The following is a 19000-nucleotide window of genomic DNA, read 5'->3' as shown; positions in this document are numbered from 1 at the left end:
TTAAGTACTGTTCCTCTTGGTCAGAAATTAGGTCATGTTGATTTCTGCTTGTCAACCTTCATAGATCTCCAGGTAAGTGCGCAACCTACTTAATATTCATGAGCCGAGTCTTACGATAGGTTCGCTCTGTAACGCCTCTTTCCAACGTCTGCCTTTCAGCCAATCGGCTGCTCTCACGGACGAGCGTCTATTGACGTAATACATATTCATGAAAAGTCAAACGTTCACAGCAGTAGGGATCATCATTAAGTCCTCCAACGTCCACATACTAACCCACACCAGTCAGCCAATCAACTTCACTTCCCCGAGCGTGGCGTAATTAATATTCATGAGCCAAGTATTCGCCACAGAGGCAGTGCTGTGCATTCAAACCTCCCTGATCTCCATCTTGAGGAGAATCCTACTCCATCTGTTTCCTTTAAAAAATGGGAGATACAAGGCTGCCGAGGCACATGTTCTTGTGGTGCCTGTCTGCTGTTTATATGTTTGCCTTCGCGTCTCTTTTCGTGCAGATTCCAGGTGAGTTTGAAGATTTGTTTACTTGCATGTTTTGAACTAACAGCACAAGTTCATCAGTGACACATGCAGGAAAACTCTTTTAGACATGTATTTTAAATGGACATGCTCATCTGTGAATACATTAGGTAAGTTAATAGTCTGCAGGATGTTTATTCCAGTACTTTCGCGGTTTAGGGAGATGTTACAGTATTTTTATTTTAAAGGACCCATATTTAATGTCTTGCAGAACTGTCTGTGCAAAGCATCTCAGATTAGATAGAGCATGTGGACGCCTGTTCAAAAACATACAGACTGTAAAATATGAATATTACAGCCATGTTTTCACTCAAGAGGAAATGCATTTAATATATGCACAAACAAACACACACACCATTATTTTTGTAAATTTATTATAGTATTATATGCAATGTTTTTGGCCATATACAGTGGTATACTGTATGTCTAGCATATAAAGTTGGATATGGTAATCATTCAGTACCATATGTCTGAGACCACATAAGCAATCTGGGACCTGAAACCTGGAAATAAAGTTTTGGGATTCTAAAACTTAAAGTAACACTATGACATAAAATAAATCTCATTTCAGATTGTGCACCATTTTTAGGTCACAAATCAAAACCATGTCCATGTGATCTCTCTGTCTTTAGGCCTGTATGGGAACGAGGGTGTGCTGCCGGGGCGGTTGCAGCTGCGGGTGTCTGGGAAGAGTGTTTTGGAGCAGCTGAAGGATTCTCCCACGCTGCTGTGGTTCGGTCCTCGGCTGGGTTTGGACACGCAGCAGTGCATGGAGCTGCTGAGTCTGACCGGAGCTCTGCTCAGTTTAATGACTCTGGCTCTGCCGGTGCTCAGAGACTGCAGAGTCTTCTTGGTGCTCTGGATACTCTATCTGTCCCTCTACCAGGTACAGACTCCGTTCACACATTAATGAAACCACTAGTGCGCTTTTCACTGGCTTGTGTAATGTATAGAGAACAGGTGGCCTATGGCTGACAGGAAAAAAAAATCCCCCAAAAGCTTCTGGCAAAAAAATAAAAAATAAAAAAGATTACACACAAATTAGTATCTGGAAACTCCTTGTACCAGGTTATTGGCTGATGCTGATAATTAAAATAATGACCAAACACTGGCCAAGTAATTAGGCCTTATTGATGGCCTTCTTTTTTTTTTTTTTTTTTTTTTTTTTTTTTTTTTTTTTTTTTTTTTTTTACACTTGATATTGTGACCTTATTTGATATTTTGCCAACAGAAATGTGTGTGTATATATATATATATATATATATATATATAATTTTTTTTTTTTTTTTTTTTTTTTATTAGGACTGTCAACGTTAATATTTTTTTAATGCAAATTATCATTAATTAAGTTTAATGATAAGGTTTGACCCCAACTTTTTGCCATTATCGCAGCGCAGAAGGAAATCATTGCCTGCGTCCCAATGTGCACGCTATCCATCCTAAATTCTATGTGATAGTAGTAATTTTCAATACTATTTAGGGCAGATAGGGTGTATAGTATGCACATTGGGATGCAGGGATTGTGTGATTATAAGGCGCCGGGCTAGACGAAAGTGAAGCGAACGCGGAGAGAGAGAGCGAGTGTGTCCGAGAGAAAGAGAGAGAGCGACAGTGCATGAGAGATATGTATATATGAGAGAAAAGCAAGAAATTTGGATGCTAAAAGAAAAGAGGAAGTCAATTAGAGCTATAACAAAAACAAAGGGCATGGAGAAATCAAGAGTTTGGAAACCACCAGTGACCCCAGCAACCAACAACGACCTGATCGGCTGAGAAAACAACAGTAGTTGATGACAGACAAATCTTAAAAGCTGTGAAAATGAAACCTAAAAGACGTGTCTGTAAAATCACCAATAACTTCCAGAAAGCTGGGGTGATGCTCTGACAATCTACTGTCCTCAGGAGACTTTGACACAGAATTACAGATGCTACACAGCAAGATGCAAACCGCTGACCAGCACCAAAAATAGAAAGGCAAGATTAGAGTTTGCAATAAAGCACAAAGGTGAGCCAGAAGAGTTTTGGAACTGTGTTTATGGACAGATGAGACAAAGATGAGCCTTTATATAAGTGATGGGAAAGCAAAAATGTGGAGAAAAGAAAGGAACTGTAATGATCCCAAGCATACAGCCTCATCTGTAAAGCATGGTGGAGGTGGTGTCATGGCATGGGCATGCATGGCTGTCTCTGGAACAGGCCCTCTCAACTTTACTGATGACTTAATGTATGATGACAGTAGCAAAATGAACTTGGAAGGGTTCAAAACCATCTTACCTACCAATGTTCAAGAAAATGCCACCAGATTCATTGGGAAGTGCTTCATATTGCATCAGGACAATGACCCAAGACACCCTGCCAGTTCAGTCAAGGAATTTATAAGGGCAAAGAAATGGAAAGTCCAGATTTAAATCCGATTGAACATGAATTTCACCAGCTGGAGAGGAGAGGAAAGGCAGAAACTCCCCAAAACAAGCAACAATTGGAATTGGCTGCATTAAAGGCTGGGAAAAGCATTTCAAAGGATGAGACCAAGAGTCTGGTGATGTCTATGGGTCACAGACTCACTGCTGTGATTGTGCGCAAGGGATCTGCAACAAAATAATAACTTTTAATCTTTTATATCTGCCTTATGTTCAACTGTCCCAATACTTATGCTCACATCAATGAGTGGATGAACTCTAAAAGTGCTGTTCTTTTTATTTGGTAAAACATGTATGTGTTGAATCACCGAATAATAAAATGTGACATTCTGTATTTTTGTCTCGTATTCATCTTTTAATCATATTTGTAAATGTCTTGACTTCACAGACAACAGAGCAATTTTGTCTTTACTGTTCCAATACTTATGGAGGGCATGGTGTAATTATATATATATATATATATATATATATATATATATATATATATTGCACAACTTAATTTTGTCTAATTTGCATTCTTTAAACTCCATTGTATCATATTACATCCAACCTGCTGTTGACTATTACCTAAAAAAAAAAAAAAACATATTTGCTGACCAATAGGTATCATAAACACTACTTATCAAGGGTAAAAATGTGATTTTAGAAGTTAATGTGGAAGGTACTGAAATATAATGCTTCTTGTTTCTGTAGGTGGGCCAGGTCTTCTTATACTTTCAGTGGTGAGTATTAGATTTTCTGTCAGCGTGTTGCTGGTGCACCACCAGATGTTTTATTGATTCACAAGTATTCTTATTCCCCAAATTGTCTGTTATGTAATGGTCTATGGCTTTGTTTAACCGCTTTCCAACCATAGCAACAAAACAGTCTTGACTTCGAGAGACACTCAGAGTGCTATTTACAGTAGTTTCACGTCTGTGTTAATAACTTCAGCACATCAGAAGCCAGAGTTCAAATGTGTCAAACTTCTTGATCTCAGGGATAACCTCTTGCTGGAGACGGGGTTCTTGGCCATTCTCATTGCTCCCCTGAAAATGCCCTGGTCTTCAAAGGTGCGTCTCCATGACGGCGTGACTTTCTGGCTGGCGCGCTGGCTGTTGTTTCGGCTGATGTTTGTGTCGGGTATCGTCAAACTGACCAGCCGCTGTCCCACCTGGTGGGGCTTGACCGGTGAGGAATCAGCTGAGATTTGAAGAATATATCTGTTTCCACATGTTCTGGATTTGCTCCTGGTTCAGCATGTATTTAAAACTACTGTTTTTACAATATGTGAGCACAGTGTAACAAAGTGTCCCACAATGCAGTGCTCTGGAGTTGATGTCTTGTGTAACAAATGAACTGGAAGCAAAATCTATGGTTTGAGTGGTTATTTTATAGTGCTAAGAATTAAAACATTTAACAGTAGATTAAAAATATATTTCACCCCCCAAAGATGTGACAACAATGTAATACAATCTTTTATAAAAGTCTCTATATTCTTATAATTATTAATGTTTATATGCTTTGAATGAGTAGGGGTTATTTTTTATAAAATGTAGGATTTTTAAATGTTTTATATATATATATTATGTGTGTGGGTTTTTTTTTTTTTTTTTTTTAAGATTAATTTGATAAAATTACATTTATTTAATACTTTCCTTTCCACTTTAATTTCCATAATTAAGCAGTATGTTAATTCTTAAACTTCTTCGTAATCTTAAATGTTTAGGTAACTGATGTCTCTACTCTGGAATTTAAAGTGAACTTTATTTACCTATTTAGTTATTCTTTTAATTTTGTTTGTATTTATTTATTTTCAGGAGAATATGTATATTTACTAATTTATCCAAAGCGACTTATATTGCATTCACGATACACATTTTATCAGTTCTTCCCAGCTTCCCCTGGTAGTCGAACCCATGACCTTGTTGTTTGAGCGAAGAAATGTTTAAGTACTAAATCCGATGGAAGTTTTGACAGTGTTTCCACTATGCCTATTGATTTTGTGTCTGAAAATAAAAATACACCTCAAATTAGTCATGTCAGTTCACTGTCGAACACTATATTCTGTTATTTTCTCATCAGCTTTGACCTATCACTATGAGACCCAGTGTATACCGACCTCTCTGGCCTGGTTCGCTCATCAGCTGCCGGTGTGGTTCCAGAAGCTCAGTGTGGTGGGAACGTTTGTTATCGAGATCGCCGTTCCCTTCATTTTCTTCAGCCCCATACGAAGACACAGACTCGCCGCCTTCTACATGCAGGTGAGCGAGTATGCATGTGTTTGATCAGAAATTGAGAAGCTCCCATGAGTTTGTGCATCAATGTAACATTTTGGTGGTTTACAGGTCCTGCTTCAGGTGTTGATCATCCTGTCTGGGAATTATAACTTCTTTAATATTCTCACCATCACCCTGTGCCTGTCGCTGCTGGATGACCAACACGTGAACTTCTGGCTCCGAAGACCCACGCCAAAGACCGAGAGCAGTATGGACACTTGCGTTACACTAAGATGTTTTTGAAAGAAGTTTCTTATGCTCACCAAGGCTGCATTTATTTGTTCAAAAATACAGTAAAAACAGTAATATTGTGAAATATTTTGTGCTGTCAAACGATTAATTGTGATTAATCGCATCCAAAATAAGAGTTTTTGTTTACATTATATATGTGTGTGGATTGTGTATATTATGTATATACACATACAGCATATATTTTGAAAATATTTACATGCATATATTCATATATAAATGTATTTAATATATAAATGTAACATTTTTCTTAAATATATACATGCATGTGTGTGCATTAATATATGCATAATAAATATACATAGTACACACACACATAAACAAAAACTTTTGTTTTGGATGCGATTAATTGCGATTAATCGTTTGACAGCACTAGAAATATTACAATTTTAAAATGGCTGTTTTCTATTTGAATATATTTTAAAATGTAATTTTTTCCTGTGATACAAAGCTGAAATTTCAGTATCATTACTCCAGTTTTCAGTGTCCTGCAGAAATCATTTTAATATGCTAATTTGCTGCTCAAGAAACAATACTTGTTATTTATTGTGCTGCTTCATATTTTTGTCTTTTTGATTTGCTGTTTTCAAATACTACATGAAGATGGAGATGTATGTGCCCTGTTAGGACAAGATGTGTAAAAGAAGCCAAAACAAGCATTATTTTGTTATTTTCCAGCATCATTGCAGACTCTGTTCTCTGGTCTGGCTGTGATGTTAGAGATTGGGACATACGCTCTGCTTGGCCACTGGACCGTCAAATACTTTGACCTGCAGGTGGACTGGGAAAACAAAAGCGTCTCCTCCAAAACAGGTGAAGCTCTCGACAATACCTGATTGAGTTCAGTTCTTGTTCAGTATGATTCATCTCTCTTTGTGTTCTTGTTCCTCAGCATTTACGTATTTTGAGTTCAACGGCTTTCTGAAGACGGTCACAGTGCCCAGTATCTGGATTGGCGTGCTGTCTCTCACATGGGAGATCATTTCCTCCATGTTTAAGTGAGTGATGTGGGTTATGTATGTCAATTAGATGGCATCCTGGTAGAACATGTTTCTGTTTCAGGTGTGCGTGTGTGAGAGGAGTGTTGTGGCGTCTCTGGAGCACAATCCAGTGGGCAGTTATGGCTGCGGCTACAGTCTCCATGTTTGCCATCAGTCTGGTCAGTAAACTTCTTGTCTGTGCTGTTTTAGGATCATTAATATTCTTTTAATAGTATTTATTAATTTTTACTTTTTTTCTGTTTTCATTAAAGTTGTCATTTTTGTTTTTAGTGACTTTTATAATTTTTTTATATATATTTGTTTAGTTTCTATTAATATTATTTTTAGCTTTAGTATTTCAACATAAACCAAATGACAATTTGTAATTTTTCCTGTAATAAACCAAGCATACGTTTTTAATGTTTTATTATATTTCACTATAACAGCACTGTTTCCTGTTCATCCCAAAATAAAAAAAAAGTCAGCATATGGTTACCTGCATGCTGTTCCAAACCTGTCTGATGAGTTAAATAGCTAAATTAATAATTACAAATTTTTAGTTATTCAAAAAAATCGATTGTGACAAAACATAAAAAAATGGACCATAAAAGTAGTCCATACATCTTTGAAGTCTCCATATTTCAAGTCTTCTCAAACCGTACAGTAGCTTTTATGAGGAACTGAAATACATTTCTGCAGTCTGTAAATTTTTTTTTTTGGTTAGAAATTTTCCGAAATCAATTTATGAGCAAGTACATAACCAGCCAGTGTTCAAAACTATGGCCTTACTTTAGCCTGGTTCACAACGGTTAGCTTATAATAATGTTTTCTAATTTGAGTGGTACTGGTTGGAATTTGTGGGAAATGTGCAGGATTTATTTGTAATGTTTTATTCCTCAGTTGGTCAGAACAAAAGTGGCAGACTTGTTACTTGTTCAGATGACAATAATCAGAATATATGACCCAAACAAGAATTTTTACTAAGACGTAGGCTAGAATCTGTGATTCCTAAGTACAATATCCACACCGGTGCGGTGACTGACAGCCACACATACTCCTCAAATCGTTAGTATCCACATAATAAAGATAATTCCGCAAATAACTGCAATTGCAGGTTTCAAACAGAGATGGAGACCGAGGCAAAACTTACGGACTGCAGCTTTAAAGGTGCAGTGTGTAGATTTTAGCGGCATCTAGCTGTTGAGGTTGCAAATTGCATCCAACGGCTCATTCCCCCGCTCACCCCTCCCTTTAGAGAAGCTACAGTGGCTGATACAAGGCTAAGTTGCTGTCGTCTGAGACCGCAGAGAGCAATGAGGTTTCTTTACAAAGGTAAATTAAGGAATTATATTTACTTAATTATTCAATAAAAAAGGTGGTGTGTGGCCAAGTATGGTGACCCATACTCTGAATTTGTGCTTTGCATTTAACCCATCCAAGTGTACACACAGTAGTGAACATACCCCCGGAGCAGTGGGCAATGCTGCGGCACCCGGGGAGCAGTTGGGGGTTCGGTGCCTTGCTCAAGGGTCTCACCTCAGTCGTGGTATTGAGGGTGGAGAGAGTGTTGGTTATTCACTCCCCCCACCTACAATCCCTGCCGGACCTAAGACTCGAACCCATGACCTTCGGGTTACAAGTCCAACTCTCTATCCATTAGGCCACGATCGATGTCATTGCTAATTTTACTGTTACTTGTTCATCATGGTGTCAGTGTTTTTCAAAGTGACGAAGCGCGCTCTGTAGAGCAGTTTGTCCATTTAGGGCTACTGTAGAAACATGGTGGTGACTTCCATGTAAGGGGACCCGCAGTGTATGTAGATATAAATTGCTCATTCTAAGGTAATAAAAACTTAACAGTTCATTATGTAAGGTCTTTATACTCCTCTGAAAACGTAGTTATGTATATTATATTGCATTTCTCTCTATAGATCATCTAAATATTACACAGTGCACCTTTAAGTAATTTATTACTGAAAATCTTGCCTTCTGCATTTTTTTTTCTAATCAATTTTATTTATGTTCAATACACATGAGTACTTCCTTGTGTCTTTCAAGTGTAGTGCACTGAATTTTAATTTTTTAAATGCACTGTCCCTTTAAGCTATTTAAAAATAATGACTCTAATAATGAAGTGTGTGTACAGGTTCCCTACACCTACTTTGAGTATGATGCACACAGTAACCTCTGGCCTGGCATCAAGACGGCGTTTGAGCTGACTGACCGTTACCAGCTGGTCAACTCGTATGGATTGTTCCGGAGGATGACTGGCGTCGGAGGCCGTCCAGAAGTGGTCATTGAGGGCAGTATGGATCGCAACACATGGACGGTCAGTTTACTAGTATTTGAGCAAGTGCGTAGTGTCCGAATTACATCATTTAATTGTATGTGAACGAGAGACTTCATGAAGAATATGAAATCATATAAAAAAAAGCCTAAAAGCTCTGCAATACTGTCTAGTAACTGAAGAGTTGAATGAATGAAAATAAAATATCATTTGACCAGGATCTTAAAGGTGAAGTATGTAGATTCTCTGCAGCAAGGAGCCCCAAAATTGCAAAAATATTAATTATTCAGAATTTTTCAAAAGAATGTCTCTACATGCACCAGCTTTCAAGGTGAAGTTAAATCATTCAGTTGGTTAAATTAAAACTAGCTACTATTACATGCACACAAATAATCTGTTAGTAATTTAACTGATGGCTCAGGAGCATAGAGGAACTTTCAGAATCTAAAATCGGATAGTACGGATTGACAAAAAGTAGTCCATGTAAACGTTTCTAATGTAGTGTTCAGTAATTGTTTGGTGTTTTTATATTTTTGCAGGAGATCGAGTTCATGTATAAGCCGGGGAACATGAGCGCAGCGCCCCCTGTGGTGGCTCCGCACCAGCCCAGGCTGGACTGGCAGATGTGGTTCGCTGCTCTGGGGCCGCACACACAGAGCCCCTGGTTCAGCAGCCTCTTACACAGACTCCTGCAGGGCAAACGAGACGGTGAGTTGACGTGTGTTCACTTCTGCATGCATGAAATTTAAATGCATCAAGTGCATCAGTCTGAACAAGATGCAGTGTTTTATACTAGACTGTGTAAATATTCCATGTGTGTGTTGAGCAGTGATCAGACTCATTCAGACAGATGAGTCTCAGTATCCATTCAGCAAACAGCCTCCTGCATACCTCCGAGCTCACCGCTACAAATACTGGTTCAGCAAACCCAAAGAGGACGGGTGAGTGCTCACCTATTGTATTTTACTTTATTTTTTAAAAAGGTAAAATGTTGCCTTGGCAACTGGCAGAATTTAAAGTTTTTATTTTTAGTTAATGTTAATTTTTACTTATTAGTTTTAATTATTTTAGCACTTCATTTTCTCTCAAAGGAGAAATGTTGCTTAAATTTGAGTTTTTATATTTTTAATACATATTTTTTTATTTTTCTTTATTTGATATACATTTATTTTAAAGTAGTAATTTTTTTTAATTTTAAGATTAATGTTTTTGGCCTCATTGGTTGCACTTTCTGTCTTTGATGACTTGGTCATATTGGATGTGTTTGTTTGTGTTTAGGTCTTATCCCCAGCGATGGTGGAGACGGGTGTACGTGGAAGAGTTCTATCCCATGGTGCACCTTGGTGACTCTTACCTTGAACAGATGCTGGTTCAACATGGTTTGAAGGTAAGAAACAAGTCTTCTGTCAAAAGTGAAAGTGTAATTAAATTGGGACACATTTTGAATGTCGATAACCTCACAGGAGAACAAACAGACCTAAAGTTCACCGTCTGTTATCTGCAGGATAGTTTGATTCAACAAACTATTCCTGTTTTTGAATCATTTGCATTGAATTTGCACAAAGCAAAGATAAAGTTCAAGTCTATTTGTATAGCGCTTTTTACGATACAAATTGTTGCAAAGCAGCTCTACAGGAAATTAAGTTTCCACAATATATTTATATATTGCAGAACCTTAATATATTTAACTTATGGCAAAATTTGGTAATTCTGTATGTTGTTTGAGCGTTGGCATCCTCTGAGGTCCTCTGAGGGGTTGGCATCATCTTTTCTCAGGTGTTCGGTCATCTCAGATCATTTAAAATACAGACACATTTAATAGGTGACATCAGGAGACACTGTGTTTGTATTATTTATAGAGAGGTGATATAATGAGGATGAATCAAAATGAAACTCATTAAAATATTGTTTGCACAAAAATCATGCCAATTTAATGCTTTGTAATATTTTTTTAATAAACATGCACTGGTATAAGCATTGATATTTAAAAAGATTTAACTATTTTATGAGCGTTATAGACCTTTTTTGTGTTGACATCACGATTACGTCACAGCGCTAGCTGGAGGCAAAACAAAGGGAGAACTGGAGGCGGCTCATTCTGGGTTCGGCCGTTAAAGTTAACCTTTTCAAATAACAATCGCAGTCCCGGACAGTGAGTGAGCTTACATATGCGGATACAATTCTGGACAAACAAACTTCAAAGCTAGCGTTAGTGAAGCAGTCAGTGGAATCTTTCTGCCTCCAGCTAAGCTCCGCCCACAGAAAAACATCACTGTTTACTAAATATCCAAACCCACAACTTAATAAAAATAAGTATTTGTCTAAAAACAATTAGAGAATGTATAGGCCTTTTATATATAGCTATATAGGAATCTATGGGCTAAACCATGGAATTGCAGGTGTTTTTCTTATTTTACTCCCACCAGATCGCACTAATCTAGCTTCAAAAATTGGATTTTAAAGGCATTGGCTCTATTTTAACATGAAATACTGCCATAATTGAAAAGTAATAGAAAATATATATGAAGAAAAAAAAAATTCAATGGGAAAATTTGATCATAATTATTGCATAAATATTAATTACAACCATGAAATTCTCTCAAAATACAAAATAAAAAATATTATTAAACAAAAACATGTTACATTGATTTTACTGGTGGGGGAAAAATGTAAAATTTTAGGTGTCCGGTCACTTTTGACCATGAAAATCACAAGTGTGACCAGAGGGGTAAAGTAAAATTAATTTTATCTTCAGTCTATATACGAAAATAGGGCAAATTTCTTTTTTCAATTAATCGTGCAGCCTTATATGACTACATAATATAATGAATACGCAAGCTAAAGTATTGGATAATAAAAACTATTTTTCATTTGTTGAGGTCAATCGCTATATTCATCTTTATGTCAGGACTTGAAAACTAGATAATTTATTTAATACAGTTTTTGAAGAACATTTCAAAGGTTTTTTAAAATGACATTACTATCCATTGCTATGATGTTTTTGATGTTCCTATTAGCTGAAGTCAAGAGAGTTGACCCTCAAACACTGTATTTATGTTTAGGCTCTGCTCTCTCCTTCTCACTCACAAACAGTCATGTGTTGATTAACAAAGATTTAACGATCTTGTTTTTGTTTTAAATGTCATCTGCATCTTTCTTTTTGTTGATTAGGATAAGGCTCCTCCGAGGCGCAGCTCGAATGCTATGCTGCCACAGTTCTTGCATCATGTTGGAGAACATGCCCGTGAGATACCAGCTCCTCTTCTGCTCTGGATTCTCTTCAGCTCGGCTGTGACCGTGTGTCTCCTCAACTCTCTGCGATCACGTGCACATCCCCACCAGCACGAATCGCTCCAGAACAAACACACAGATAAACAGGCCGCAGGACGGATGCGCTCCGATGTGGCGCTGGAGGATGAGAAGAAACATGAGGAGGATGCAAAACATGATGCACAGGAAGATGGAAAAGAGCAGGACGAAGATGCAGGAAGTGAAGAAGAACAGGAAGGAGAAATTGAAGAGGAAGAGGAAGTGAACACCGAGGAAACGGAAGTGGACAACCTCAGGAAAAGGAAGTGAGGTTTTTTTGATCATCTGAAGGCTTTAATTCCAGCTCAGGGTAATAACATCTACCCCAAAACACCAGCACTTCCACCCTCGTTGTGTCAAACATTGACTTTTCTCTGTTTTCACAGGCAGGTATGAGAGATGTAGGCAGTGTAGTGACGCTTTCATGTTTCCCAGTAGTGTCCTTGATTTTCCCACCAGTTTAGTTCAACTAAAACCCGATTGAAGGGCCACACTGCAAACAAGGGATTTTGCTGTATGGTCTTCGATTGCTTTGACAGGTAAATGCAAAACAAGGTAGGTTATTGTTTTCCCATACTGCTACATACCATATTAATAAAAGCCAGGATGTCTTCCACCATAAGAACTAAAAATAACTGTAAAACACTGTAAATTTAAATGCACATACTGGACCTCATTAAACAGAAGTGGGATTTATGTTTTTAAAATCATTCTTACATAAATGACACTTTGAATCGAATGCAACAAAATACCAAAAACAGCACTCGTTAATGTAGACAAACATTATTTTTATGAACGAAGCCCAGTATGTGCAGTGCCTTACAGTATACCAAGAGCATTAGAAATCTAGTTATCAGAAAATGACATGTTCCACTTCGACTGTCATGTTGTATAGGTGGTGTCATATGACAGGAAATGGTTTATTGGACTGTAACTGGTTATGGTCTGTGATATTTGTGTATTGTATTGTAATAACATGCTTGACCACTGAGATGTACAGCATGTTTATTGTGTTAATATAAGTGAAGATGCACCAAAAAACACTCAGCTTTAATGTTTTGTAATATTTTTAATAAACATAGAAAAATATATACTGGCACAAGCACCATTATTTCCAAAGACATTTACATTTTAAAGTAAAATTCATTTGATCTTTTAGACGTAATCTTAATATGGCATTAACAATGAATATATACGATAAAGTGTTGGATATTAATAATTCATATTTCTTTGTTTTAGTTTGTTGTAGAAAAGTATAGGTATTTGAACTGATTCCCACAGTTTATTGTATATCAAGAAATTAAAAACTTATTTTATTCATACCTTGTTCGCTTTTATCATTTTATTTGATTCTTTTATTTATTTTATTTTCTGAGGAAGATTCCAAAGTGCCAAAATGTTAGGTGGTTTCTAATTGGCTAAAGTTTTTCACCCGTTTTACTGCCCACAGAGCAAAAACTATACGTACACGTTCACCAGCGCAGTATCCCGGGGCAGTACTTATCAATGAGAGACTGATAATACGGCCTCAGACTCTCCACGTCCGGTAGTTCAGTGCTCTTGGTGTACAAATCAAACTTGCTGTCAGAGGAAAGACAAACAGACGCATGTTTTTGATCAGTGAGCGGTCAGACCTTCAATATGTGGGTCACACAGCAGATTAAACGGACACACAAACGAGCTCTCATTGAGAAACTCATGACTTACTTAAACTCTTTGACCCAGGGCAGCATCTGCTGGTCTTTCTCGTTGCATAAGTGCATGTAGTCTCCATTTGTGTGCCAGGGGTAAAAGGAGTGGAAGCGGATCATGTAAAGTCCCTGGCAGAAGAAAAGTGTTTTAAAGTGGCTTTTAAAAGCATGAATGAAAGCGTATTGTTTGTGTATGTGTGTTTATATTTGTTTGCTTTTCAGGTGAGCTCTGTGGCAGTACCTCCTCAGGGATGGTGCATTTGTTGAACTTCATTACCCGGTATAGATACTCTAGAATAGAGCGAGAAGAATTTTCATTAGTCACTTCAGCAGCAAATTCAGTACCGTTCAGCAGGTTCAGGTCTAAAATAATTTTTTGACTGCATTTATTTGAACAAAGAAACAGTAATATTGTAAAATATTATTACAATAACTCTTCTATTTTAATATGTAATTTATTTCTTTGATGCAAAGCTGAATTTTCAGCATCATTACTCCAGTCTTCAGTGTCACATGATCCTTCAGAAATCATTCTAATATACTGATTTGCTGCTCAAGAAACCTTTATTGTCACACTTTAGAATAGGTAACACTTGTTAACTATTAACTATGACTTTCCCCTCAATAAATTCTTAATTTGCTGCTTATTAATAGTTAGTAAGGTAGTTAAGTTTAGGTATTGGATAGGATTAGCACTAATGCATGGCTCATATTCTAGTAATATGCATGCTGATAAGCAACTAATAGATGTAACCGTAAAATAAAGTGTTACCACATTATTGTTATCAGTGTTGAAAACAGTTGTGCTGCTTAATATTTATTGTGGAAACCGTAATACCTTTTTCAGGATTGATGAATAGAAAGCTCAGCATTTATTTGAAATCAACATTATAAATGTCTTTACTTTCACTTTTGACACAATTTAATGCATCTTTGCTAAATAAAACGAGTAATTCTTTCAACTGATCGCAAACATTTGAATGATAGTATGTTTCACAGTGAGACTATAGATGTATCGTCATAATGGTCTTGTGTGCATCACTCACCATCATGTCCCCAAGACATCAGGATGTTATCAAGTCCACATTGTGGTTCATAAATCCCAAATTCTGTGCTGCAATGAAAAAAACATATGCCAAAACCATCCGGTAGAATACTATACGACATATTTTTACATCTTGGATCATTTAAAAATAAAATGAATATCAGATGGGGGGGAACTTAAAAGAATTAGATATGTTGCCTTTGCAAGTAACTGAAATAAAAATGTTTAATCTGGAGTATTAAAATTACTAGAACTGACATTAACATAAATTAAAGTTAAGCTAAGTATAGATGTGACCCTGGACCACAAAACCAGTCATAAGGGTCAATTTTTTTAAATTTGAAATTTATATATCATCTGAAAGCTGAATAAATAATCTTTCCATTGATCTATGGTTTGGACAATAGATGGGCAATATTTGGCCGAGATAAAACTATTTGAGAATCTGATGGTGCAAAAAAATAGAGAAAATTGTCCAAATGTAGTTCTTAGCAATGCATGTTACTAATCAAAAATTAAGTTTTGATATATTTACAGTAGGAAATTTACAAAATATCTTCATGGAACATGATCTTTACTTAATATCCTAATGATTTTTGGCATAAAAGAAAAATCAATCATTTTGACCCATACAATGTATTTTTGGCTATTGCTACAAATATAACCCAGCGACTTAAGACTGGTTTTGTGCTGCAGAGTCACAAATGTTTTTTAAAGATCCCAAAGCTGAAAATAAATTAATTTAATATAAAAATGACTAAAAGTTAGTAATATACACTATAATAGTATTTAAATGTATGTAGAAGACAGAAAGGTGTACTTGAGTGCAGGCTTCTTCCCATCCGGATTGCCTTCAAATGTTGAGTTTCTGAACACTATTGAATTCTGAAACTTGCATCCAACTGGGAATGTATCTCCAACTACAGCCCACTTAAACACACACCGTAGCATTCTATGTATTATTTATCACGGGACAGCTGTCGTAGGTTTTTACACTGATTAAATGCTTTTGTCTCTCACCTGCGGCTCCCCATACAGGGCCATGATTTTTCCGATGTCATGGATCAGACCGACTAGCTGGAACCAATCTGGAGAGAAGCTATTTTAAATTCAGTTGGATTTTAACATTTGACCAAATATAAATATGCACAAAAAGCTTTTACATTTAGAAATGGATTTCAGTCCTGAAAGTAGCCCTGCAGGTTTGGACATATTGATCAGAAACCAAAGAAACTTCAGGTATGTGTTATTGTAAAAGACAGTCTTATCTAAGTACACTAAGGCGACGTCTGTGACCTTTGTCCCCGCTGACCTCTCACCTTTATCAGGATGCTCTTTGCGGATTCCCTCGGCGGTCTGGAAGGCATGGAAAGAGTTTGGGAAGTCAACGTCAGGGTCGGATTCATCAACAAGCTCGTCCAGGGAATCGATGTTCTCCATCATTCTCATGCTGAAGTGATTGCAGTTCGCCCATTCCAGGTGCTGAAGGTCAGAGGTGAGAGGTCATGTTCAGTGTTTGTGTGTGTCATTTATCTGGGTCATCACAGAGCGACCAAATTTTAACTCCAAAGAAACACGTCAAGTTAAACAGTAGAATAAACTTGCAATATATGATTCTGTACTGTGTAGCTGATCCAGAATGTATGCATTTCCTTTAGTAATATCTGAGATTCAGAATTGTAGCGTTTATTTTGCTTATTTTATTTTACCAACCTTCTGTTTGACAAAGTCCAGCGTTTGGTACGTGTGCATCAGCTTGTACGTATTAAACACACGGTCAAAGAGAGCTCCACTCTGTGTTAGACATGTACACACATCAAAATAGAAATAAGAGGGTTTTATTAAAAGGAATGCTACAAGAAAATATGAATTAAGAATATGCATAATTCCAAGTTTTACCTCAAAGTTCCTGAATTCTGATTGGTCTTTCTCATGACTATCAGGGCGATATGCCAGAGAGGGATCCGGACCCTAGTAGTTAGAGATTGTGTTTAAGAGATACAACTAATAAGACTTAGTCTACCAATTTTCTGCATTGCCATATTATCAAAAATGGTTATTCATATATATAATAGCTATAATTCTGCTTTATGCACCGTTGAGGAAATTATGAAGCATGCATGTAAATAATAGTCTGAATGTCAGGTACATACCAGGTTCACCACCCTCATGATTCAGCTGAGAGTGTGATGTTGAGGATGAAGGAGGATGTTGTGTGTTTGGCGTCTCGGACTGCTCTATTTATCAATGCTGTGCGTGTGGGGTCTCTGAGCTGTAGTGGGAAAAACTAGTAACACTTTAACTTTCTCCACTTTGCTTTCTCTCTGGAGCCTCCAGGGGTCCCTCAGTGTGTGTTTGAGTGCTCTTTACTGAGATATCTTGGCCCAAATACAGTCTGGTTCAGAAAGGACACTCTGTACGTTACAGTGACCAAGGGATTTTGGTTTAATAGTAATTTAGAACGTGAATGAGTTACTTCATTACCATACACCATTATATTCATACATTTGTTTTAATGTGGTTTTCAGTTTTGTTTTCTATTTTGTAGGTTTTAATTTTTATCTTAATTTTAATTGTATTTTTCATATCAATCTGAATATTATCTTCCCCAAAGATTACAATTATTTTTGATTTTACTGACTCTTTTTTTATTTTATTTATTTATTTTTTTATTTTTTAACAGCGGCTTCAATGCTTGTTTAAAGACTCTTATTTTAGATCATATCTAAACTGTTTTATTTGTGCTTCACAAGAACGTTCAGAACCTTCAGATTGGTATCATGATGACAGTGATTCTTTGAATTTGACTTTGTAAATAGTGAGCTGTCAGTCAGTCTCTAGTGCCGCAAAGCACAACAGCACATTTTGGGGGATTGTATTGACAGTCTGCATGTTTGTTTTTAAGGCAGAGTTGATGTAAAGTCTAGTGTGTGTCCTTTTATGTACAGTAGGTTACACCCCTAATTTTTATTGGCTGATAGTTTGTGGGTGAGTCTGTGATGTATGTTGTTTAGAGAGCACATTCCTTTGTTTCCTCATCTTTAGCAGGACATGTTTGGTTATGCCGTTAAAGAGATGTTAAATATTATTATTAAATGGATACTATAACTACACCTTCTGCCTCTCAAAGCATCTCTTTCTATCAACAGCCATTCAAAATATTCAAACTGCATTTTTTTGTTGCATTATAGTAGATGTTTAATTGAGAATAACTCTGCAGCAAAAGTTGACGCGACCAATCCAATGTATTATAACATGCATAATGTATTCATATTTTTTGTGTAACTCTTTGTGTAATGTTTCAAGCCTGCAGCCATCAGGTGGCAGTCTGACTCTCCTGAATGGACATCGCATAAGGAGAATGTTGTAAGAAGGGGTTTCCATTGAGTTAAGAGAGAGAGCTTCCAGTAAGTAAAAAGCACTATGTCAAATTAATAGCAGGCTACATCTGAAATTCAGTATTAGTACAGTAACACTAGGCCACAATACCCAGATTGCTTACTAAATAATACTTTCATTTAACAATGATGCATTAATTTGATCAAAAGTGACTGTAAATACATTTATAATCTTACAGAATATTTCTGTTTCAAATAAATGCCGTTTCTGTCATTCATCAAAGAATCCTGAAAAACGTATCATGGGTTCCACAAACATGTTAAGTTGCTCAACTGTTTTCTTTTCAGCATTGAGAATAATAGGTAATGTTTCTTGAGCAGTAAATCGGCATATTACAATGATTTCTGAAGGATCATGTGACAAAGACTGGAGTAATGATGCTGAAAATACAGCTTGCATCACAGGAATAAATTATGTTTTAAAATATACTCAAACCATATGTTATAGTATTTCTGTTTTTACTGTATATTTGCTCAAAGAAATGCAGCCTGGTGAGCAGAAGAGACTTCTTTCACAAACATTCAAAAATCTTTCAATGGCAGTGCAACTATTTATTACAGATTGGTGCATTTGATCATATTCCAGCCGAGTCACATTGATTTTACCACATTGTTTTTATACTCAGAAGGTCACAGTGGTAATGATCTGTGCATATACTATATGTGTTTTCATTCTTTTACAGCTGCCCACATAACGCTAACAAACAAAACAATAACATTTGCATTTGTTTTGTCTATTGAAACGGCTAAATCATATTAAAATACACAGCATTGACACATAACTACAAACACTCAGTCATTATACACTTGCAAAATGTTTACACAAGCT

The 19000-nt window shown here is 36.6% G+C and overlaps 2 protein-coding genes across 2 annotated transcripts; one reads left to right on the top strand and one right to left on the bottom strand.

Annotated features, from left to right (window-relative positions):
* Window positions 1-328: 328 nt before the first annotated feature.
* Window positions 329-13358, top strand: LOC306842682 (lipase maturation factor 2-like). The gene is made up of 14 exons (XM_079373685.1): window positions 329-519; window positions 1167-1420; window positions 3648-3676; window positions 3934-4124; window positions 5019-5197; window positions 5282-5420; window positions 6140-6274; window positions 6354-6459; window positions 6524-6620; window positions 8588-8770; window positions 9268-9436; window positions 9558-9669; window positions 10007-10115; window positions 11900-13358. Exons 1-14 carry the CDS (start codon window positions 426-428, stop codon window positions 12305-12307), a joined length of 2205 nt encoding a protein of 734 aa, XP_079229811.1. The 5' UTR covers window positions 329-425; the 3' UTR covers window positions 12308-13358.
* Window positions 13359-13492: 134 nt separating this feature from the next.
* On the bottom strand, window positions 13493-16944 carry LOC306843264 (inositol oxygenase; the record flags this gene model as incomplete). Its single annotated transcript, XM_079374636.1, has 10 exons — window positions 13493-13618; window positions 13745-13857; window positions 13970-14019; window positions 14775-14842; window positions 15594-15703; window positions 15794-15861; window positions 16093-16255; window positions 16487-16567; window positions 16673-16744; window positions 16927-16944. 10 exons carry the CDS (start codon window positions 16942-16944, stop codon window positions 13510-13512), a joined length of 852 nt encoding a protein of 283 aa, XP_079230762.1. The 3' UTR covers window positions 13493-13509.
* Between the last annotated feature and the right edge of the window lie 2056 nt (window positions 16945-19000).

This window comes from Barbus barbus (genome assembly GCF_936440315.1).
Source record: "Barbus barbus genome assembly, chromosome: 23".
NCBI classification, from domain to species: Eukaryota; Metazoa; Chordata; class Actinopteri; order Cypriniformes; family Cyprinidae; genus Barbus; species Barbus barbus.
This window is presented reverse-complemented; position numbering and strand designations above follow the sequence as displayed.